This window comes from Aedes aegypti, chromosome 1, assembly GCF_002204515.2.
Source record: "Aedes aegypti strain LVP_AGWG chromosome 1, AaegL5.0 Primary Assembly, whole genome shotgun sequence".
Classification (NCBI taxonomy): Eukaryota; Metazoa; Arthropoda; class Insecta; order Diptera; family Culicidae; genus Aedes; species Aedes aegypti.
Window position 1 is genome coordinate 61,266,355 of NC_035107.1, and position 24,135 is coordinate 61,290,489.

At 39.3% G+C, this 24,135-nt stretch overlaps 1 protein-coding gene across 2 annotated transcripts in view; it reads left to right on the top strand.

Moving 5' to 3' along the window:
* The window catches only part of LOC5578653 (sodium-independent sulfate anion transporter), a 54,777-nt gene extending 50,679 nt beyond the window's left edge, over positions 1-4,098 (top strand). For both annotated transcript variants that reach the window (XM_021837391.1, XM_001663944.2), the window contains exons 2-3: positions 1,264-1,986; positions 2,049-4,098. In XM_021837391.1, the coding sequence (XP_021693083.1) occupies positions 1,264-1,986; positions 2,049-2,836 (1,511 nt within the window). In that variant the 3' untranslated portion in view covers positions 2,837-4,098. The remainder of the gene's footprint in view (positions 1-1,263; positions 1,987-2,048) is intronic.
* The last annotated feature ends 20,037 nt before the right edge of the window (positions 4,099-24,135 follow it).

Here is a 24,135-nt window from a genome sequence, read left to right on the forward strand (position 1 = left end):
CAGTACAGGATCAATTTTATTAGTATGTGTAAAAATAACACAAATTATGTGTTGATTCATAAGAGCAGGGCTGGCAATAGTAATAGCAGTAGGCTCGAATTTCGCGAAAATCACGTGGCTCTCTCACTACAGTAGTTTAAAATCGCGAATCTCATCAAGTAGCCTTTTTTGGGTATATGAATTTCTCTAAATCAGTAGTGTAATTGAAGGCTGTAAATGCGGGAAATGCAACGGAAATAGAACATTTTTCTACAGTAGTTTTAGGTTGCCTTTAGCAACGAGTGTTTTGCTATTTTCAAGGCATTTTGCCTACAGTAGCGATAGCAGTGAGTTTCACTGGCTTTGCTGACTATGATTTGTTACGCTTCCCAGTAAACACATCATCGAATATGATGGTATACAAGAGTACAAAGGTGGAGGCGATATACGTACAACTTGCATGCAGCCTTATGGCGCATGTACGAATATCGCCTCCACTTTTGTACTCTTATACGCTATCGTATACGAGTTTGTGTTCACTGGGTTGCCTACTGTAGTGTGAATCTCATAACTTTTCCCAACCCTGCATATGAGTCTGATTTTGTGTAAGTCGTTCTCAATTCTGTGTAACTTTTTTAAGCGTGTTTGTTTTGATTTCTTTTTCTTTTATCGTCGTTTTTTAAATGCACGATGATTTGAATGTAGCCAAAAATAATGTTTACGCGCTTTTCACTCAACAGATGGCAGTAGTGTTACTTGAATAGCATGTCGCCGGCAAAATATATGGCAAAATAAAGAGTCGTTCATCTTTTTCCTTTTAGCCATCTTTGATAAAAGTCCAGTGAGAAAAAAAAACCCTTGATGAGAATCCTGAAAAAAATCCTCGACCTGTCCATGGAATAGTTTCAGATGAAACTTCTGGAGGAAATAGATAGAAATGTTATGGAAAATTTATTTTTACTGTCTATACACTATTCTTCAAAAAACAGTTGTAGTGCTTCGGAATTGTTTCTTCATCATTTTAAGTTAACTTTTGGAGACATTTTTGTAAGATATAGAAGTAATGTTAACAATTGTAGCCCTAATTAAAGTAATGTGATGAACTCGCTCGGACAAAGCCTCGTATGATAATTATACAACTTGTTATGTAAACTGCTGCATAGTATCAGCTTGAGTGTAACTCTATTTGGAATATCACGTTTTTTAACCTAACTGTGTTAAATAATGTGTAAACTTTCTTATTTCAATTCAATCTGATCTCATTTACTTTTATACACTTCGCAGGATCTCTGGTCTACGTCATCTTCGGCACGGTAAAGGAAGTCTCGATCGGACCAACGAGTTTGATGGCCCTCCTAGCCGTCCAGTACACCATGGACAAACCAATCCAATACATGATCATCCTTGCGTTCCTAGCCGGTCTAGTAGAACTGCTAATGGGCGTCCTCAAGCTAGGCTTCCTGGTCAGCTTCATCCCCATCCCGGTCACGTCGGCCTTCACGTCCGCCACTGCCTTGATCATCGTGGGCACTCAACTGAAGCACATCTTCGGAATCCCTTCCAAGGCCCGAGGATTCTTTCAAACGCTGTATAGCCTCGCGACACGAATAGTTGAAAGCAATCCGGGCGATCTGGTTTTGGGAGGTTTTGCGATCGTTTTTCTCTTGGCACTGCGTCAGATTACGCAAATTCCCGTTGATGACAAAACTTCCCGAGGGAAGGTGTTGAAGAAGTTCTTGTGGTATCTAAGCTTATCGAGGAACGCGTTGATCGTGCTCATCACCTCGGCAATCGCGTTCAAATGGAATAGTTCTGGAGAGCCGGTGCCCTTTAAACTGTCCGGTCACGTCCAGCCAGGGATTCCCGGATTTGAACTACCGATCTACAACGTCCAATCGGGAAACGTAACCATCACGTACTTTGAGGTGGTCAAGGAGCTTGGAAGCAGTCTGGTGTTGGTGCCGCTGGTAGCGGTCCTAGCCAATGTGTCAATCGCTAAAGCGTTCTGTAAGATCATTAATATAGAGTTCAAAATGTTTCAAGCGTATCTCATGTCCCACTCATTTCAGCCGCCGGCAAGATAGTGGACGCATCCCAGGAGATGATTGCCCTCGGATTGTGCAACCTGCTCGGGTCATGCTTCAGTGCCATGCCGACATGTGGCGCCTTCACCCGTTCGGCCGTCAGTCACTCGAGTGGCGTTCGAACGCCACTAGCCGGGATCTACTCGGCCATAATGACACTGCTGGCCTTAAGCCTGCTCACTCCGTACTTCTATTTCATCCCCAAAACCACCCTGGCTGCAGTGCTGATCTGCTCCGTGGTCTTCATGGTCGACTTTAGCATCGTGAAGGTCCTCTTCAGGGCGTCCAAAACGGACATTCTGGCTTGGGGTGGATGCTTCTGCGTAAGTCTGTTTGCCGGAGTGGAAGTGGGTCTGCTGTTCGGAATCTTGATCAGCATCGTTGGATTGCTGAAGGTTTGGGTGCGGCCTGGGATACGACAGGATTCGATAGAGAAGCAGGGACACAGATACGTGAAACTCAGCCCGGAGACGGGAATCTTCTTCCCAGCTGTAGATTTCTTACGGACTAAGGTTATCGAGGTAGCCACCGAACAGAAGGTTCCGATCGTTGTGGACTGCTCGTCGGTTATCGGGCTGGACCATACCTCGACGAAGGGCATGAAGGAACTGGCCAGTGAGTTGGAAAAGGTTAAGCAGAAGTTGATTCTGCTGAATTTGAAGCCCTCGTTGAAGAAGGTGCTCCAGGAGAATAACGCAGAGATTTTCACCTTCTGGGAGGATGAAAGTGAGGCGGAAATGGAGAATAACAATGTTGCCCGGAACATGGCCTGAACGATTCCTACAAGGATGTCTTCCCACATCGTACAATTTTGCTGTGAAACCGTTGAGACTTATTACAAATGTGTCCTAAATGGTTACGAATTATAGGTATAACTAGGTAATAATACTTCATAGAGTATAAGTTTCAGTAAAAACATATAATGTTAATTGCACTTTTTTATACATGAAAAAAGAACTCCATATATAAAAAGCAATGCGTTGCTGCGTAAAGGAGTAGATTTATTGATCTAAAATACAACTCTTAAAGTCAAAAAAGCTCACAACAGGCTTAGACCCTTACAAGATATCAGATGTACTGTAGATCGAACAAATCAAAATAAAATGGCTTCCTCGCTGTAATGGGGTTGGGATTTTTCAAACTTCTGTTTATCAATACCTCAATCCAGTAGCGTAGCTAGGGGGGTGCGGTCCACACCGGGCCCCGAGCTCCTAGGGGCCCCAAAATCGCAGTGCGGGTTTCTCATAACATTAAAAGATCGACATAGCTTGTAGGAAATTAACAATTTGTAAGATCCCATAAAGAAAATGAGTATGTCAACTTTGTCAACATTGTCAAGCATAAGTTTTGGAGGATACTTGGACAGGGACCCCTTGCTCATCTCTAAGTTTAGGGTGAGTCGAGGGCCCCGAGTGAACCGTGGTTTTGGGCCCCCACATTTCAGGGGCCTTCACAAATATTTATTTTCTAAGTTATTGTCCTTTTTGTTGTTCAATCGATTGCACGCATGAGAAAAGCAAGCCTTCTAATAGCTAAACGCGGCCCTGATGTAGATATTTAAGCTGGCTCTGATACCTATTTTGAAGATGTTGATGATTGAGAATGGATGTTGAATTAATCTAATATATTCATATTTATATGATACTCCATGAATTCTGAATCTAATCAAATCAACTCAAGTTTGTAGGCCTCCAAAAATCTGAAGCATTGCTGAGTTTTTAACTTGTATTCATTTTCTTACTTTCTGAACCATTCTCATTGCCATAAAAAATGATACAGAGATCATCTCAATAGAATATAAATTAGTTGAAGACTAAAGGTGTACATTTTTGTAAGATTACAATGTTTGAGGTATATTCATAATCATGAATTTAGTAGGATGAGTAAGCTAAAGATTTTGATTTTTTATCCACTATTCAAATTGATGCAAATAGTTTTCTTTTATGTCCAAGACCACTTGAGAGGCTCAAGGCGAGGGAAAATAGTTAGGGTTCAAACAAATAATGTACGAAACAATTAATTTGACGAATTTTAATTTTATAATTTTATGTTTTTATTTAGATCGAAAGTCCTGCAGGTATTATTTTTAAAATCATCCAATAATACCTACAAAAAACATCCAATAGGATAGTTCTTTATAAAATACTCCTGGTGTTCGGTGAAGTAGAGGTTTTTCTCATCAGTGTTCGGTGACATACTCTAGAGCAGCGTGCTGCCTTTGCCTCTTTGCGAGGGAGCGAAAAAGTACTAAACAAAGAGGCAACGAAAATTGAGCGAGGAAGATGCAGCACAAAACACAACAGAGTAAAATTCCATAAAAAAAAGAGTGCCAGCACAATTCTCCGAGGACTGTCTTGATCGGGCGGGACACTCAAGATTTCGTTTGAAGCGTGAGTAAAGGTGATCATCGCAACAAGAGAAGTGAGTTAAAAAAATCTTCGCATTTCTTTGCACTCTCACTCGAATCACTTGAGGATCTGTGTTGAAAACTTTGAGTTTAGTTTTTACTCCGCAGAAAAAAACAGCGAAATCGCCTCATATTTGCATCGCAGAGGAGTTTCTATCAAGCCTGATTTTACCAATATATTTTTTATTAAACGTATCCAGAGATTCATTTCAGATTTCGTTGTAAAAAAGAGATCATAATAAGGACTATTCTTTCCAATAATCACTTTTTAAAAAATACACTTTCACTTCAATTTATTACTTACACAATGTTAACTACAATTTAGACCTGTTGCTACTACCGCGCTGTCAAGGAAAAAGAGGTCGAACCGCGTGGATCGGCCACATTTATAATCTAAAACTGCTTACCAAGCATTCCTATACCTGTCCGAATACCTGGCGCGCGCGACGTGGCCTGATGCACCAGCAGTGGTTCCTAACGGCTCTCCTTCTCGAAGAAAAGCTGTCCTCAGCGTATGGTTATGTTTTACCCCTGTGGTAGGAATGGTATGTTGAGAAATTTTTTCGATGTTGCTGCCTCCCTCGGGTTCGCGTCGTCCGTCGATAGTTCTTCCTTGGGTATCACCAATGTTGTCTTATGCGGGATGAGTGATTTGATCACCCAGATTGCGATGATGACTATTAGGAATGTAGAGACGGTTGATATTCCACCAAAAGACAGCCAGCCGAAAAAATGTACGTTCCAATGAAGATTTTTTGTCGTCAGATTGAGATGTTCAATGTGTTTTCGTTGTTCCAGGTGAAGTTCCTGCAAGTACTCTAAAGGAATGCGATTTATGGTGCGGGTTGAATTTACCTTTACTCCTGTTGTAGGAATAAACGATTTCGATGGAATTTCCATGTTGCTGTTGGTATACTCTTCCCCGTTTAGTTTTAGCATACAACTCGAAAATTGTATAAGGTATGCTCCTTTTAGGTGTCGTTGATGATTTGAGCAGTTGGATGCTAATTGTATGTCTGCATCGTTAACGAAAATATTACCATCATCAATACTTGTAATGATATTATTAGTATAGACTTTCTCCACAGGACACTGTGCTGTTTCGCCTTCTAGGATTTGCTGGATACACTCGGTTACGGGTTCCAACTGTTTGTTAAGGCATATATAGATGTTCCTGTACTTATTGCACGGTGTTTTGGTACTATATAATGTGGGACCTGTCAGATAGTAGTTTGAAGCGAGGAAAATTTTCGTTTTGTTAACGATAACTGATTCGATGTAGTTCATGGTGTACTGCGCATTCTTGATTCGAGGTACTTTCAGGATGTATACAATTGTGTGCTTATTGTAGATGACATAAGCGCTGGCTATGTCCAAAACGTTTTCAATAAGGGTAGTTTCTAATCCATTCTCGGTGAGGAATTGTTGAACTGCTTCTAATTCGGAGAGACTGATGATGCGACTGCTTGGTATATTCAGCCTGGCCAGATCTATAGCTTCTTCTATGTATTCTAACTGTTTGATGAGCTCGTCAATATTGAAAAGAAAACTAATTATGTCAAATCCAGTTAATGTTCTTGATTCTGCTGAGTCTAAATTATGTACTATTGTCAGTATAGTATTTGAAATATTGTTAATTCTGTTCTCAAATACATGATTGATATTAATTTGTTTATCATTCTGATCTATCAACAAGTTAGAAGTTTTATTTATAATTTTCAAGTCCTCGGCATCTGGACTTCCTGAAATATATTTCCAGAACTTTCCTAAAGATTCCCATCTTTTAATTCTGGCATAGGGCTGTAATTTTTTGAAGATTGAATTCAATTTTTCGATTTTGGGCTTTACTAGAGGGCTCATCAAACTCTGGTTATTTATCCTGTCCTGAGCTTGGTAATTTAGATTTTTAATTGCTTCATCTATCAATTGGAGATTGATTCGATGTACTAATCTTAAGTAGCTGTTACTAATCCTTGCCGGTCCAAGAGGTACGATGGCCAAAGGGTTTTTGTTAAGGTCATGTATTAAGAGGTCTGTCCGTACCGTCGCTGCCCAAAGGCAGAGTCTGTAAATAATTTAGAAAAAGGATCGGTCTTAACGTTTAACATGTTTTTTATGCGTTTTGATGTCTTTTTCGTCGGTTACAGTTTTGTCAGTCTGTTTTTTGATTTCAATCTGTCTGTATCGATGTCCGCTGGGGGTCGGTTTAGCCTTGCCTTTGACTAGTATTGTCTGTTTGGTTATATTTTTGAACTTATCAGAATGCATAGTCGGTAACTTTGCATTGTGATTATCGGCCGAAATTTTAATGTTGTCCCTGGCAGTTTGTATAGTTCTTTGTTTCGCAATGTTTATTTCATCTATGTTCAAAGAAGTAGAGTTGCCAAATACTACTTCTCTAGGAGTTAAATTTGTTGTTGAATGTTTTGAGTCATTACAGAGAGCTGTAACGAGAGCGAGTCCCTCGTAAAGTGTTAAACGTTCTACTTTCCTTCGGTTTGCCAAGTACATTTCCAGCAAAGTATTGTGAAAACGTTCCACAATCCCATTGCTGTTACTGCAACTGGCAAAATGCAAGGAAATGTTTTGATCCTCCAGGAATCTTTTAAACTTCGCATTGTGGAAGCCTGTAGCTTGATCACAGGTGATAAGCTTCGGGATTCCGTACGTTTTAAAATATTCCACTAGAGTTTCGATCAATTCATCTGCAGTTTCATGATTAATTTTATAGATTTGAGCAAATTTTGAAAAGGCGTCTACGAGGGTGAGGAATTTTTCGGTTTCTTTAACGTAGACATCAATATAAATATTTTCAAATGGTTTCTCGTAAACTCTTCTTGTTAGGGGAATTTTAAAGGGTTTTCTTTCGTACTTGGAAAACTTACAGTCTTCACAATTACTTATGAAGGCTTTAACCTTTCCAAGGATACCGGGGAAATAAACTGACTTTTGCACCTCGCCGTACGTCAATTTATACCCACGATGATTGAAATTGTGACATCTTTTGATAAAATCCTGTTGATCCTGTAAAGAGACTAAATCGGGTAATTTAATATTGGAATACTCAACCTTGATTCTTTGGAAATATTGGTTTATAAGCTGCTCGCATTTTTTGACTATTTCTACTGAGGCAAAAATTCCGTTTACTGCTCCAGGGTCTAAATAAGATTTAAGAATTTCTAATAAATTTGCATCGGTGTATTCTTCTCTGTAGAACACGTGTCTGGTTTGGCCGGGAAATATCGTGCATCTTAAATGAGGGCTTTTCGTTTTGTCTTTTGAAATTTTGATTAGGAGTTGATTTTTGTATTTATTGATTATTTCTGGTCCATACACTTGGTCGTTCGGAAAAACTTCATTTCTTAGCTCCTGTAAGTTAAGCTCTTGGTTCTGAATTCTGGAAAGCCCGTCCGCAACAACATTTTGCTTTCCTTTTTTATAAATTATTTTAAAATCAAACTGTTCTAAATAAAGGCGTTGTCTTGTTACACGACCAGTGGCATCCGTGAGCTTTAATTCCTTGGTGAGTGGCTCATGGTCTGTGTAAATTGAGAACTCTCTTCCATACAAATATGGTCGAAAGGTTTTTGCGGCGAAGTAAATGCCCAATAACTCTTTAGCTGTGGCAGAATATTTTTCCTCAGCTTTCGAGAGTGTTCTGGAAAGATACGCAATAGGTCGTTCCTTTCCGTCTACAGATTGAGCCAAGACTGCTCCGATTGCCACGTTTGAGGCATCTGTAGTTAAAATAAAGGGTAGGTCGAAGTTGGGATAAGCTAATATCAAATCAGTAGCCATAATCTCCTTTAACTTTTCAAAGGCCTGTTCGAATTCGGGTGTGATTTCGAACGATTTCGCATTTCCTCGTAATTTCGAGGTCAGCGGTTTTGCTATATGTGCAAAACGTGGTATGAACCGCCTATAGTAACTAACGGTTCCTAGAAACGATTTTAGTTCCTTTGGTGTTCTGGGAAGAGGCCAATTCTTCACAGCTTCCACCTTGCGTGGATTGGGTCGGACTCCTTCGGTCGTCACAACATGACCGAGGAATTCAACTTCTTTCCTCAAAAATTCCGATTTATCGCATTGTATTTTGAGGTTTGCTTCCTTCAAGGTTTGCAATACCTTCGCAATATCTTCCAAATGCGATTGGAGCGATGTGGAAAAGATTATGATGTCGTCCATATAGACAAAACATCTAATCCCTAAATGTTTTCTCAAAACTGAGTCCATCAGCCGCTGAAAAGTAGCGGGGGCATTTTTCAGCCCAAAAGGCATACGAACGAACTCGTATTTGCCGTGATCAATATTGAAAGCGGTTTTTGGAATGTCTTTGGGATTCACTTCAATTTGGTGGAATCCACTTGCCAAGTCCAAGACTGAGAAATATTGAGCTTTTCCCAATCTATCTAATATCTCACTTACTTCGGGTATCGGATACCTATCAGCAGGAGTCTTCTCATTTAATTTTCGATAGTCAACGACAATACGGTATTTCTTTTTACCGGAATTGTCGGACTTTTTGGGGACCACCCAAATGGGCGATGTCCATTGGGATGAAGATTCCCTTATGATGCCTGTATTAAGTAACTTATCGATTTGGGCCGAAACTTCGTCCCTTAAGTGATACGGATACTTATAAGTTTTCTGATGAATGGGTTTTTCATCAGTCGTTGTAATATTGTGTTTCACATCATGAGTGAAACTCAGTTGCTGGTCTTCATGAAAAAAGACACTTTTGTATGGCTTCAGCGTTTTTACTAAAAGCCTTACTTCCTCATCATTTAAATGCTCTGAAGGAAAATTGAGCTTGAATTTCGACTGAGTGTTATTATTGTCTTCCAAAATAAAGGAGTCGTTGTGAAATGGCGTCAAGTCATGTTTCAAATTTGGTCTGTTAAATTTAAGGTGTACCAGCGCTTCGTTGTCGTTAGCCTCATAGAGACCAGGTTGTAGTTTCACACCACTTGTTAAATTTATTTCGTGTTTTATCAAAAATGAACCGTTTGATGTGGTGCAGATTTTATTTATATTCTCGCCGGTTTCATGGACGTTCAAAGATGTCGGAAAATATTTCGAAAATGTGTACCGTTTCGACCCAATCGTAAGTAGATGATTGGTTGTGTCAATCACGGCATTCATTTTTGACAGATTTTCGTAGCCTATGAGGCCGTCGAAGAAACTATGAAATTTGAATACGTAATATGGAAGTTTATGGTCATAGGATTCCGAAAGCAGATTGGCATTGACTATATGGTTGATCAGAAACTTTCCGTTTTTGTTTGTTACCAAAGCAGGGTTTTTAATTTTTTTAGCAGTTTTCACATGTTGTGGATTTATATACGATTTATTCGCACCTGTATCTATCAAAAAGTTTAATAATCCTTTAGTGGTTGCGATGCGTAAATATGGAATGAAATTCAAGTTTGTTTCCGTTTTACCCTGGCTGCCTGAAAATTTAGTTCGTCAGCCGCGGGTTGCTGTTCAATTTCAACTTCACTTCCATCGTCGTCGTCCCCATCGTCATAGTCGACGTACTCGTTGTCATCTGATTCCTCGTCGCAGGCCACGTTGGCGTTTACTTCGATTTTTTGCTTAGGGTATGAAGTTGTTGGTTTGGATGCATTCTTAACAGCGGGTTTGAATTTATACTGGGGTCCAGGGTTTTGTTTCGCCCTATCTGAATTTGAACTACTGTATTGGTGATTGAACTGTGGAGGTTTTTTGATGATCGGTTTTCTAGTTTCAGCATTCTGGTTTAAAGTTACGATTTGAAAGGCATCTTCTAGACTACTAGGATTAGTAGTCCTAATGATGCTTGCCAACGGTTCCTGAATGTTGTCAAGATATTTTGTGATTGTGATCATCTCTAGTAGCTCTATTGCTGATAGTGGATTGAGCTGTAGATTAGATTTTATTCTAGTTTCCAATTCCCTGACTTCGCTAAAGAATTTGTGGTGAGATTTGTCACCTTTTTTGACATTAAATAATAGATTTAAATTCGTGGCGATGTCACGTTGGTCGCCGTAGTGCTGTATAAGCACTTTTCTAATCTCCGGTATGGAGGACGGGTTACCGTTCGCGCATAATGTTACGAGAGCTTCTCCCTTTATTTTGTTTTTTATCGCCTGCACATAGTAGGCATTCATACTGTCGGGTCCACCATTCTGGCCCTTAATTTTAAAAGTGTTGTATAATTGGTCGACTTCGTCGAGCCAAATCATCAACTCTTTCTTATTACCGGAGAATTCCGATAGTTGTTTGATAGGGTCGGGCACGGAATAGAGATTTCCGGCTCCCTGAATCATATTTGAAAGCTCTGCTATCTGAGCCTTGAGCTGCTCAATTTCACTAGACCGCGTTTCCGGCATCGTCACTGTTTTGTTTCACTTGAGATAAAAAAAACTCTGTGTGTACTTACAGTTGAACAAGTAGCATCCGGGGTGGTAGGCGAAATAAACGGCGGACTGACAGCTGTCGTTCGCGTTGGTGGTGTCGCAGCGGTGTCGGTGATGATCCCAACTCGTGCTTGGCGTGACCACGTCCGGTCTCCAGTCGCTGCAGTCTCTTTGGGAAAACTCCTGTTTTCTTAACACCAGTTTCTTTCTATCCTACCGGCTGCGCCAATTAGGACTATTCTTTCCAATAATCACTTTTTAAAAAATACACTTTCACTTCAATTTATTACTTACACAATGTTAACTACAATTTAGACCTGTTGCTACTACCGCGCTGTCAAGGAAAAAGAGGTCGAACCGCGTGGATCGGCCACATTTATAATCTAAAACTGCTTACCAAGCATTCCTATACCTGTCCGAATACCTGGCGCGCGCGACGTGGCCTGATGCACCAGCAGTGGTTCCTAACGCATATTTGCAAGAATTCGTTGTAGATTTCTTTCGAGAATTTTTGCAGAAATTCTCATTGGATTTCTTCAGAATCAAAATTAGCAACAAATCCAGGGATTTTTTTTCAGCAGTTTCATGGAGAAACAGTACAGAATATTCAGAGCAATGCCACCATGATTTTTATTTTGTAATTTAGTAAAAATCTATGAGGCGTTCTTATATAGATAAAGGATTTTTAGAGAAAGGATTCTTCAAGAATCCCTACAGCACTCGTTCTAGGAATTTATCAAACTTTCAACTAAAAATTCCACTGAGGAGACCTCTGAGCATTTTCCTCTGAAAACCACTGAAGGGATTTGTTGGCATACCCTTGAACAAAAAATGCCGTCAGATAAGGCTCCAGTGGCACAGCCGAGAAACATTCCTGACGAAAAGTTTCGACGGCTGAAGCGGGAATCGAACCCACACCCCATGGCAAGAAGCGATTACTGCCTGGCGACACTAACCACTCGGCCACGAAGCCCAGTTTCGCTGAGAATTCCCCATAATATAATATTTCATATTTACTAGTGGTCCCGGTCTGGGAGGGAGGCACCGACACTACACACAAAATATAGAACAACGTTTGTTTGAACTGCAAGATAACTCCAGCTTGCCAACAACAATCAAGGCAGGCTTGGAGAAAACCGCTAGTTTTCTTTTGTTGTGTACTTTCGATCTTTCCTGACAAACATGGAAAAAGGGCCACAGTTTTCTATGCACTAAATATTAATTTTCATTGGAAAAAGTAAAACGATGCGTTTTCAATGCTTCATATTCAATCAGTTGAAAGGTGCTCACGTGGCATTACTTGCATTGTGTGATTGTATTTATTTTCATTCGATTTTTGTCACTTTTGATGAAATGCGAAATTGTGTTTCAATCAGTTACGCGCTTTTTCCATGTTAGTCCAATGTTTGAGATCTGGGCTCACAGTGACAGTTCGTGACAGCGGATTCCCGGCTCACTATGACGTACAGAAATTTTGTATTGGTTTCTCCCTCCCAGGTTCCGGTAAACTTTGTCTTGCCATCAAGTAGGCTGTTGAAAAACGCTTTTGATCGTCCCATATAAAATGACAGTTTCGTTCGCGCTCGTTTTTTCAACTTTCTCGGTGAATATCCTGGGATTCATATACACACAAACACGTCGGAACCCTTGACGAACAAAACTGAGAAGGAATTATTCAAATCCGTTGACCCGTTTGTAAGACATTTCGTGATATACAAACACCGTTACATTTTTACTTATATAGATAATAAAATTAAACATTTTATCTTGATTGTCTCCTTGATCTGCCTCGAAAACCACAACAAAATTTCAGGAATTTGCGCAAAACATGAATTTTAAGAATATATCCTACGTATTTGTAGGGAATAAGATTAATTATAATTAATATCTGATAAATCGTTCCATGATATTTTTACGAATCTTCAAAGAAGTTAACTTGGAATAATCATAGATATACCGCACAACATACAGAAAGTTTTTGTGTCTTTATTTTATATACATTTTCAGATTCCGCAGCTGGTTCGCCTCTTACAATACAGAAAGTTTTTCAAGAATACGAATATAAAAGAAGATCTATTGAACAGAAACGTATAGAAACATTTTAAGCAATTGCTCTTTTTATAATTTTCGTATCCATAATACGTTGCATCAAAAACTATTTCCTTGCGGAAGTTCTGGCTACGCCCTCGTTTGGATGGATTTCATCGGCAGAACATTTTTTAAACCTTAAATCACGAAATTTTCTTCCAAATGGTAAACGTTTTTGATAAAGTGTTGAAGTTTCGTGTGAGTTCGGTAATAAAAGGAATATTTTGCAAACCTCTCTTTGAGGGGTACCAAATTTACCTCCGCACCGGGCCCCCAAAACTCTAGCTACGTCACTGCCTCAATCGCGACTAAAACACCAATTCAGATCTCTATCTTGTGATAATTGAAGATCCCCAAAGACTTTCCATTGTGTACAACTTCCGGTACCAACCAACGCCTGCCAAGGTACCGTTTTGATTCGAATCCCGGACAGCTTGAAATTCCGGACACTCTACTTTGTATGGGAAAGATTTCACTCGAAATGTTTCAAAATGCGCCGTCAAAAAGTTGTCAATTTTAAAGATGATTTTTATAAACATTTTACATAGCAACCCATGAAAATTTACAATGTTCAACAAGTTTTGACGTCTTTTTAACGGCTTAGTGCGTTTAATTAATGATTCGACTATTCTGATTAATATGTATTTCAAGAGTTGTCCGGAATTCGAATCAAAGTGTCCGGAATATGAAGCGAAAGTGTGGTTGTGTCCGGAATAAAAATCGTGTAGAGGCCGAACATTTTTATTGATTAAAGTGAATTAAGGATGTGGAATCCAAATCTTCATCCACCATTCGAAAATCACGAGTTTTTTTAAAGCCTGATTACGCTAAAGTTTTGAACAGAACCATTCAATTTATATGTGTAGTTATTAGTTGTACTTCACTGAAGCCTCAAGTGTCCGTAATATGAATCAAAACGGTACCTGAAACGACTCGAACTATACGAAATCGCAACTGCTAACGCGCAAAGGCTTGAAGCAGCGTGGAAGGAAATCGACGAAACGGAAGAGTTGGAATGTGAAAAGCTGGAGCAGCTGTATCGTGATCAAGAAACACGTAAGTTCTACAAGTAACTCAACGCATCGCACAAACGCTTTGTGTCACGAGCCAAGATATGCCGGGATAATGATGGAGGTATCTCGCCGAACAAACGTGAGGTGATTGAAAGGTGGAATCTTCATTAAGAAAAACACCTGAATGACACCAAGGCGGTGGAATGGTACGGCGAATGAAGGACACGTTCCAATCCCCACAATAAGTGAAGTAAATAATACTATCAAATAACTCAACTGATTAACTAGGAAGTCCTGTGAGGATTCGTTTAAAAATTCCTTTCAAAAATCCACCTGGAAAAGATCTTCCAGGGATTTCATCAGGGGAACTTCAAAAGCTTCTATCAGAAATTATCGTAAAGATTCCATCAGGTACTCAATCAAAATTTTCTCCGGGGAGTCCTACAGGGATTCCATCAGTAGTCCCTCTAGAGATTACGAGTTATTCTAGAGATGTAAACACGAGTTCCAATTCCATCAGAGGAACTTCTAAAGGTTCTATCATGAATTCCACGAAGGTTTTCATCAGGAGTTCATTCAGGATTTCAATCAGGATTTCCACTAGTGATTCCATCGAAAGTTCTTCTAGGGATTCCATAGGAGATTCCTTTAGGGATTCTATCTAGAACTGCTCCAGGGATTCCATCAGAAGTTCTTTCAAGGATTTCACCTGGATCTCTTCTAGAGATTCCATCAGGAGTTCTTCTAGGAATTCCATCAGAAGTTGCTCCAGGGATTCCATCAGGAGTTCCTACCGAGATTCCACCTAGAATGTCTCCAGAGGATTCCATCAGGAGAACCTTTAGGGTTTCCATCAAAGTTCTTATGGGGATTCCATCAAGAGTTCCTTCAGAGACTCCATCATGATTTTTTCTAGGAATTTCGTAAGAAGCTCCTCTTGGGATTCTATCAAGAGTTCCATCAGGAATCTTATCAGGGATTTTTCCAAATATTTCATCAGGAGTTCCTCTAGAGATTTCATCCGGGATTCCTTCGGGAATCTCATCAGAAATTTGTTTAGAAATTTCAATAGGAGTTTCTTCAGAAATTCCACCTGGAACTCCTTTTGGGATCACGTCAGAAGTTCTTCTAGGAATTACACCAGAAGTTCTTCTGGAGATTGCATCAGGAGTTCTTCCAGGGATTTCACTAGCAGTTGCTCAAGGGATTCAGGAGTTCCTATAAAGATTCTATTAGGAATTCCCTCAGGAATACCATCAGGAGTTCCTCCAGAGGTTCCAATACGACAGCCTCCAGGGATTACATCAGAAGTACTTCTAGGGATTACATCAGGAGTTCCATCAGTGATTCCACCTGGAATTCCTACAGAGATTCTTTCAGAAGTTCTTGTAGGGATTCTATCAGGAGTTCCTTCGGAGATTTCACCTGGAATTCCTCTAGAGATTATAGCAGGGGTTCCTTAAGGGATTCCATCAGAGTCTCGCCAGGCATATTATCAGGAATCCGGGCATTCTATCAGGAGCTCCTATGAGGATTCCGTCAGGAGTTCCTTCTGAGAATTCATTAGGAGTTCCTCCAGGGATTACATCAAAAGTTCTTTTAGGGATTACTAAAGGAGTTGCTCTAGGGATTCCATCAGAATATTTTCTAGGCATTCCACCAAAAGTTTCCGTAGGGATTCCATCAGAAGTTTCTCTAATGATTTCATCTGGAGTTCTTCTATAGATTTCATCAGAAGTTTATTCAGGGATTCTATCCGAAGTTTTTCCATTAAGAATACTTCTAATATTTCATAAGGAAATGCGCCTCGGATTCATCATGGTCAGGTCTGTCAGGAATTCTTTTGAAAGTTCCTTCATGTATTACTCTAGGGTTATTCTGGGTTCCATCAGGCTATTTACTACGGATTACTCCCGGAATTTATTAAGTGATTCTACCAGAATTTTCTTCCAGGGGTTTCTCTAGGGAATTTGTCAAGAGTTTCCTTCAGGAGTTCTTCAAGGGAATCCTTCCGGAATTCCTCAAGGGATTTCTCCCGGAATTAGTAAAGAAGGGCCTCCAGAAATTCCTCAAGGAATTTATCTCGGAATTCCTAATGAGGCTCCTCTCGACATTCCACCCAGAACATCTCCAAGGATTTTTGAAGGTTATCAGGAACTTTTCCGAAGATTTTACCACATTTTTTTATAAGAATTTCACCACCGGAATTCCTCAAGAGAATCCTCCCGGAATTTTTCTAGGAATTTCCCGCGGAATAACTTCAGGGATTCTTGGGGGTAATTCCTTCAGGGATTTTACCAGACATTTCATATAAAGATTTCACCAGTAATTAGAGAAACAACCAGTATATCCTCCAGTGACTCTATCAGGAGTTACTCCCGGCATTCAAAAAAGATCTCCTTCAGAGATTCTTCCATGAATTGCCTCAGTTATTCCACCAGGAATTTTTCAGGATTTTAGGATTTTCTCTAAGGTTTACAACTAAATATCACGTACATAAATCCTCCAGGAAATTCTTTAAGGATTCCACCACTGTTTTCTCCATGGATTTCATCTGGGATTCGTCCAGGTAACTCTCCAGGATTACTATTAGGAAAACCACCAAGGATTTCAGCTGAAATTCTCACAAGAATTCCACTAGAAATTATTTCAGAAACTCCTCCATTATTTTCCCAGTATTTTTACCGGGAATTCAAAAAATCCTAAAGAGGTTCTTCCAAAACATTCTGGAAAAATTCAAGGATTCCACCAAGATGTTCTCCAACAATTCCATAACGAATATCTAAAGGGATTCGACCAAACTATCCTATACAAATTCCACCAGTAATTTCTTCAGAGACATCGTAGTTTTTACTTATAATTATTTCACGAGTAATTTTTCGAAAGAGCAGTTTTTTAAGGAATTTCCCCAGGAGTTCTTCCAGGCTTAACACTGAAAACTACCTGATTTTCGCCATAGTTTCCGCCAGAAAAATCAAACAGAGTTTCTACCACAAAATATTTCAAAGGTTTTACTAGAACGAAAATTGCCTACTACTAATAGATTTCGCCGCCTCCAAGAATATGGTCATTCGTAGCACCTACTTCCAGCACAGCTATCTATACCAATGAACCTGGAGATCACCATAGCAGACAGCATCACAAATCGACCACGGTCTGATTGATGGACGGCATTTCTCCGACATTATCGACGTCAGGAGCTATCGTGGCGACCTAAAACATCGACACTGACCAGTATCTGGTGATGGTGAAAATGCGCCCAAAACTCTCCGTCATTAACAACGTACAGTACCGACGGCCACCCCGGTATGACCTTAAGCAGCTTAAGCAACTGGATGTCGCAACTGCGTACAGGCAGCACCTCGAGGCTGCATTACCGGAAGAGGGTTAGCTGGAGGAAGCCCCTCATGAGTACTGCTGGGGAACAGTGAAAGCAGCCATCAACAATGCAGCTGAGAGCAACGTCGGGGACTTTGGACGGAGTCGACGGAACGATTGGTCCGACGAGGATTCTGGAGGAGAGAAATGCAGCGCGGGCGGTCATGCTGCAGCAAGGGACCCGACAGAACGTGGAACGTTATAGACGGAAGCGGCAACAGCAGATCTGCCTCTTTCGGGAAAAAAAACGCCGCCTGGAGGAGACGGAGTGCGAGGAGATGGAAGAGCTGGGCCGGTTTCAAAAAACACGTAAGTTCTATCAGAAGCTCAACGCATCCCGCAACGGCTTCGTGCTGCGATCTGAGATGTGCAGGGATAAGGATGGGAGCATTTTGACGGACGAGCGTGAGGTGATCGAAAAGTGGAAGCAGCACTTTGACGAACACCTTAATGGCGCTGAGCAGAGTTGGGAAAAGTTCTGATATTCACACTACAGTAGGTAAGCTTAGCAAATCACAGTCAGCGAAGCCAGTGAAACTCACACCCACGGTGTACTAAAATAAGAAGGTTATATATTCCGAAAACTGACAGCTACTTGACGACGTCATTCCTATCCACCTCGAACAAATTTGCAAAAAAAAAATGATCTAGTGGTCCGGAAGTATATGGTACGATAGGAGTGACGTCACATGTTTACAATCAAACTTGATGTTTACATCAGTAAAGAGCGTGCCTTGTTAATTTTTATGCCGTGCTCACGCCTATCGCTGCAGTGGGCAAAATGCCTTGAAAATAACAAAACTTTTGTTGCTATGGGTAACCTTAAACTACTGTAGAAAAATGTTCTATGGACCAATGCACGAGTTCACTAGTTTGATTTTTGAGCGGCGTCGTATTCACCCGTTACTATGGCCACGTAAATAACACGGCACCGCTCAAACGTCAAATAATGAACTCATGTATGGATCAATGTACGAGTTCACTAATTTGACGTTTGAGCGGTGCCGAATTCACTGGTTGCTATGGTCACATAAATAACACGGCATCGCTAAAACGTCAAATAGTGAACTAGTGCATTGGTCCATTGGTCCATTTCCCGCATTTACAGCCTTCAATGACACTACTGATTCAGGTAATTCATGTACCGTGATGCAACAATATCCGGACGCTTAAGAAAGTGAAAATGTTCAAACACAGTTTTGAACAAGTTTTCCTCTAGTTAAGTTTAAGCTAAAATGTCTTAAAGACAGTTTTATATTATATCTAGGTAATAATGATGAATTTTACGTTCAAAATTACAATTATAACATGGAAATTGCTGATACAGTGAAGAATGTTTCATCCTTAAATACGGACACCGGAAGTAAGCCTTGTATTTAAATCCGGACACTTTTGAATCAAAATCCGGAAAGCTGAATCTAACATGAAACTGTTGTATAAATTGTATTAAAGTATTGCTTTAATCGATTAAATCTGTTTCATGAGAACTTAAAGCACGGACTTTGGTTACATCACCTGAAGCCAAAAATATCCTATTCGGCACAGTGGGACCGAATTGTTGCGATGATGATTTGGATCGTTCGTTTTTAAGCATCCGAACGGCATTCTGTTTACTAGTAACACTCCTTACAATAACATTGTACGAATATTGTAATGATATTATTTAATTACACTCTCGATAAAGTAACGTATCTGTTCTAATGTCGTGAACAAATCTATCTGTATATGTATCTAATGTCGTGAACAAAGATTGTCCGGAATTACAGCCAAGTGTCTTCAAACTCGGACATTATGTTGAAGTGGTACCTGGGATGTAACCAAATCCTTGAATATTCATCGCTTTCAGTTTTATATTGCAAACACTAATCAATGAATATAATTAGAGCTCGTTTCCGCTGCCTGTATGTTGTGAAACGTTCGTCACAGTTTTGTGAAATTTAACTTGCATTAGCAAAGGAATGACGTTCAACTAGGCGCACGTTTTCGTTTTTAATTTTAGTATTTAGCTGGCGATGCTAACTAGATAACAAATGATAGTGAATTGATCAGCAGTGTTAACAGTATAAGTTATGTGTAAAGTAGAGTGTCCGTCCCGGGACATCCCGGGACAAAAAATCCCGGGATTTGACAAATTTCGGGATTTCCCGTTTCCCGGGATTTTATTTCGATATCCCGGGATTCCCGAAATGTACGTAGAATTTGATAAAAACAACTAAATTTCAATTGTTAATTACATTTTTCCTTACCTCACTATCAACCTTATTTGATAAAGTAGAAAAGCATAACGGAAAAGAGAATAAACGAGTAATTATTTTCATAAAAATATCAATTTACCAAGTAAAAAACACATAGTTTTATTTGCCTAGTTGCAAAGTTTTAATGCTTTTCTTTTCAACATTAGCCATTTTTATAAGCCTATGCTCAGATAACAAATTTGAAAGTACACCTAAACTACCACAAATCGCAAGTCGGTACCATCTGTAAAAAGTAGGCACTGATAAAATTGACTGAGAAGTTTTCAATCTCGTTTTCCATACAAATATTCAAAAAAATCCAGGAGATTGGAACATGTTTCGATTTCAATGAAACTTTCATAATTTGCTTTTTACTCCGTGCAGTGGGACTTACATGCGTTTACTTTTCATTATGGGACAATTTGACTTGGTGTTCTTTCCCAATTTTACAGATCAAAAAGCGATTTCTAGTTAGTGCAGCTGATAGATCATTAGAAGATATAATGAAAACTGATATCAGCTCAATTTTGACCAAAATGCAGATGGCACTGACTTGCGATTCACGGCAATAAACTTCAGTCAATAATTTTCAGTAATTATCTTTTAGCATGATCTACAATAACTTCTATGATCTTTGATCGTTTCTTTTGTTCTGAAGTTTTTATAGCTTTTCAAATGTTTGAAGCCAATTGCTTTAATATTATGACCAGGGTTCTGAATTTTCGTATCAATGATGCTAAATCTACGATTTTTCGCACGTAAGGAGAATGCTTTTTTCGCTTCCTTACGTGAACATCTATTATCGCTCACACTAATTTTCCCTGGAGCTACGATGGTGGATAACCGAAAATCACTCCACTCCGGGGATAATATATTTTTCACTCCATCGTATTTTCGCTCACCAACTGCTCCCGAGAATAATCACTATGTGGATAAACTGAGCAACTGCTGCTTGTAGCGATGCATACAGAAAAAGTTCTCCATGGATCGGAGAAAGAGAAAACAAACTTTTCACAGCTGCGGATATGTGCAATTATCTATTCTCGCTTTGTTTTGTGGACGGATAAAATCGCAAGGCAGCTAATCGCTGAAAATTGCTGTGAGGGATAAATCCATTATCGTGAGAGTGAGTGAGAATTCGGAAGCCTGATTATGACTTAAGTTTTTATCATACTTGCATTCATAAATGTTATAGAGAATTTGAAAAAAATCATAGCAAACCCGTAATTAGTCAAGCTAAGTTTTGATTTTTGTAAGGTTTCTTCATCAGAATATCTGAAATGTGATATGCTATAATTAAAATATTAAAATTTACGTTATCCTTTTATTTCATTGAAAAAACATTGTATTGTTAAATTTGAACTTCAATTCAACCGAAATGCCAGTTTGATTAAAAATTTTATAAATCCCGGGATCCCGGGATTTCCCGGGAAAAGTATAGAATTTTGTCCCGGGACGAGAAAAATGGTCGGGAATTGGACACTCTAGTGTAAAGCCAAACAAATTAACATTCAATTTAACTCTTAATTGATATCCATGACAAGAAAAGGAATCGCATATCTTGATGCGTGGAAAATTTCTCCCAAGAAATGGTCAAGAAAATCACTTTTTTCTGATCGCAGTACGCTGTTGAGAAGAAATGTCACTTCAAAGGGGCTTTCTGCCAAGTAATTTCATTACTTTTCTTGAGCGAAACAGCATACTTAGCTTTATTGTCTACACATTTTATAGCTGGATCTTAGTGGGTGGTGATTTAAGTTTATTGATTAAACTGTTAAAAATTTTCACGTTTGTTTTGCCTGTTCCGTAGAATAATTTCATACATTTAAGATCAATTATTCTCAATAACTAAATTCTTTTTCACTGTTTAAGGTTGAAAGCAATCTGAAAAAACATAGGATTAATAAATTTATGACAAACCTCCGTTGAGATTTTTGGAATTGCAAGATTTTAAAGACCATTCAGTTTTAGAGAAACTGATCGATTTTAATCTTTGAAATACACATCAGTCCGCTTATTATTTGATGTAAGTACCAGTAATACAAATCTGGTTCTACAAAAAAGATCGCAAAGATTTTTTTACATATGTGGTAGTCAATCATACTTGTTCTTGTTCATTGTGGTACCATGTTTCAATACTGCTAGATCAATGACTGTACACTAAACAATTGTAACGCAAAGTAAAATTCTGAGGCGTTCACATATGCCTTAATGACTGTCGTTGATAACCACTCGATTTATTTATGACTAGGTATTTAAGACAAAACGATAGACTGGAGATCATACTGCGCTGTCCCTGAAAAAGCAGTCACTCGCATTGCATCTGCCATTGCCAATTGCAAAATCCTACATAGATTTAGAATTTGTCAGGTGAAATGAACAACTTTACATTTAGAGGAATTGTATGATCCATTAAATTTCATATTTTGATCATAATGAAGTTTACCATTTCGTCCACATCCTTCCTAACACTGTCAGGTTATTGAATGGTAACGGTCTGTCTCACATCTACAACAGAAATTATAAGGTTCACGGAAAAATTTCGAATTAAATCAGTTCTTCAATTCATGGCCCTTAGATACTAAGAACTTCCACCTATCATCAATCACCTAAAAAGATAAGCTAAATGTATTTTAAATAAATGAAATATTATTTCCAATATGATTTCCTGAAACTAGTAGTAAAAATTCTGACGTCTGTTGACGAATCTTCATTTCAGTTGATCACCGAGCTTACTAAGATTGAGTTTCATAGCTATATAGTGTAGGCAAGAAATATCAAAAAGGGTTGATTCATAATTTATGGCAAGCTAGCGTAAAAAGCAGGATATATTATCAGAGTGTCCGGATTTTGATTCACCACGGTACCCAACATAGGTTACTTGATGAGATTCACGATTTTAAACTACTGTAGTGTGAGAAACTACGTGATTTTCGCAAAATTCAAGCCTACTACTATTACGTTTCCCAGCCCAGGCGCTGAAGGCAGTGAAGGACGGGACAACGGAAGAAATGCCTTCGTCTGTACTACGGACGATGGAAACCAACCCACTTTGAGGGATGTTAAGGGTGCCATTCACCAGCTCAAGAACAATAAAGCTGCTGGTAAGGATGGTATCGGAGCTGAACTCATAAAGATGGGCCCGGAGAGGCTGGACATTTGTCTGCGCAATCTGGGAAACAGAACAGCTACCAGACACGTGAAAAAATTCTGTGGTAAAAATAACTATTTTAGCTGACTACGCCCATTCTTAAAACTACCATGGAAATTCAGATCAATTTACTATGTTTACGGTACACCCCACCGCATTACTGGTACATTTGACAGAAATAATTTACAAAAAAAGAACGAAAACAAAGTGTGCGAGTGAAAAAAAAAATCGACGCGTCAGTAGTGTTTGATCCATTGAATCTGTTGCATGCTCCTTTGAGGGCGAGCGACGGAATCCGGATCAATTGTGTCCGGTTCGCGTTTTTCGGAAGAAAAAAACGAAAACAAAGTGTGCTAGTGAAAAAAAAAAGAATCGACGCGTCGGTTCTGTTTGATCCGTTGAATCTGTGGCATGCTCCTTTGAAGGCGAGCGACTGGATCCGGATCAATTGTGTTCGGTTCGCGTTTTTCGGAAGAAAAAAAAAACGAAAACAAAGTGTGCGGGTGAAAAAAAAATCGACGCGTCAGCAGTGATGCCACATACACAGATTTATCAGTAATTACACAGATTTTTTACTGTTCTTGCCTACAGATATCTGTGATCACAGATCACAGATTTTTTAGTTAAAAAAGATTTTTAAGATTTTAGGATATTTAACGAGTTTAGGCCACAATTTTAGCAGATATAAAGCAGAAACGCAATTCTTCTTCTTTCTGGCGTTACGTCCCAACTGGGACAAAGCCTGCTTCTCAGATAAGTGTTCTTATGAGCACTTCGACAGTTATTAACTGAGAGCTTTCTTTGCCGATTGACCATTTTTGCATGTGTATATCGTGTGGCAGGTACGAAGATCTCTATGCCCTGGGAATCGAGAAAATTTCCTTTACGAAAAGATCCTCGACCAGCGGGGTTCGAACCCACGACCCTCAGCATGATCATGCTGAATAGCTGCGCGTTTACCGCTACGGCTATCTGGGCCCCCAAAAAATGCAATTACACTGTTTAGTTTTTCTCAAAATCTTTTTCAAACTTTTAGAAGCAATTATGTATCTTTAACTTGTTATCAGTAGAATTAGTTCAAATTAATAGTTGTTGACATGCCAAATACAGCCATAATACGTTTGCAAAGGTTCATTTTGACCTTAAAAAAACAAATTTTAGATTTTTGCACAACACAGATTTTGACCAAGATTTTTGGAGGTTGACCCAAGATAAAAAAGATTTTTTTGGCCGAAAACACAGATGAGATTCGGGAAAAATGTGGCAACACTGCGCGTCAGTAGTGTTTGATCCGTTGAATCTGTTGCATGCTCATTTGTGGGCTAGCGACGGGATTCGGATCGTGTCCGGTTCGCATAGTATCCGCACTATCGATATCGATCATCCGTGTTCACGTATTCATT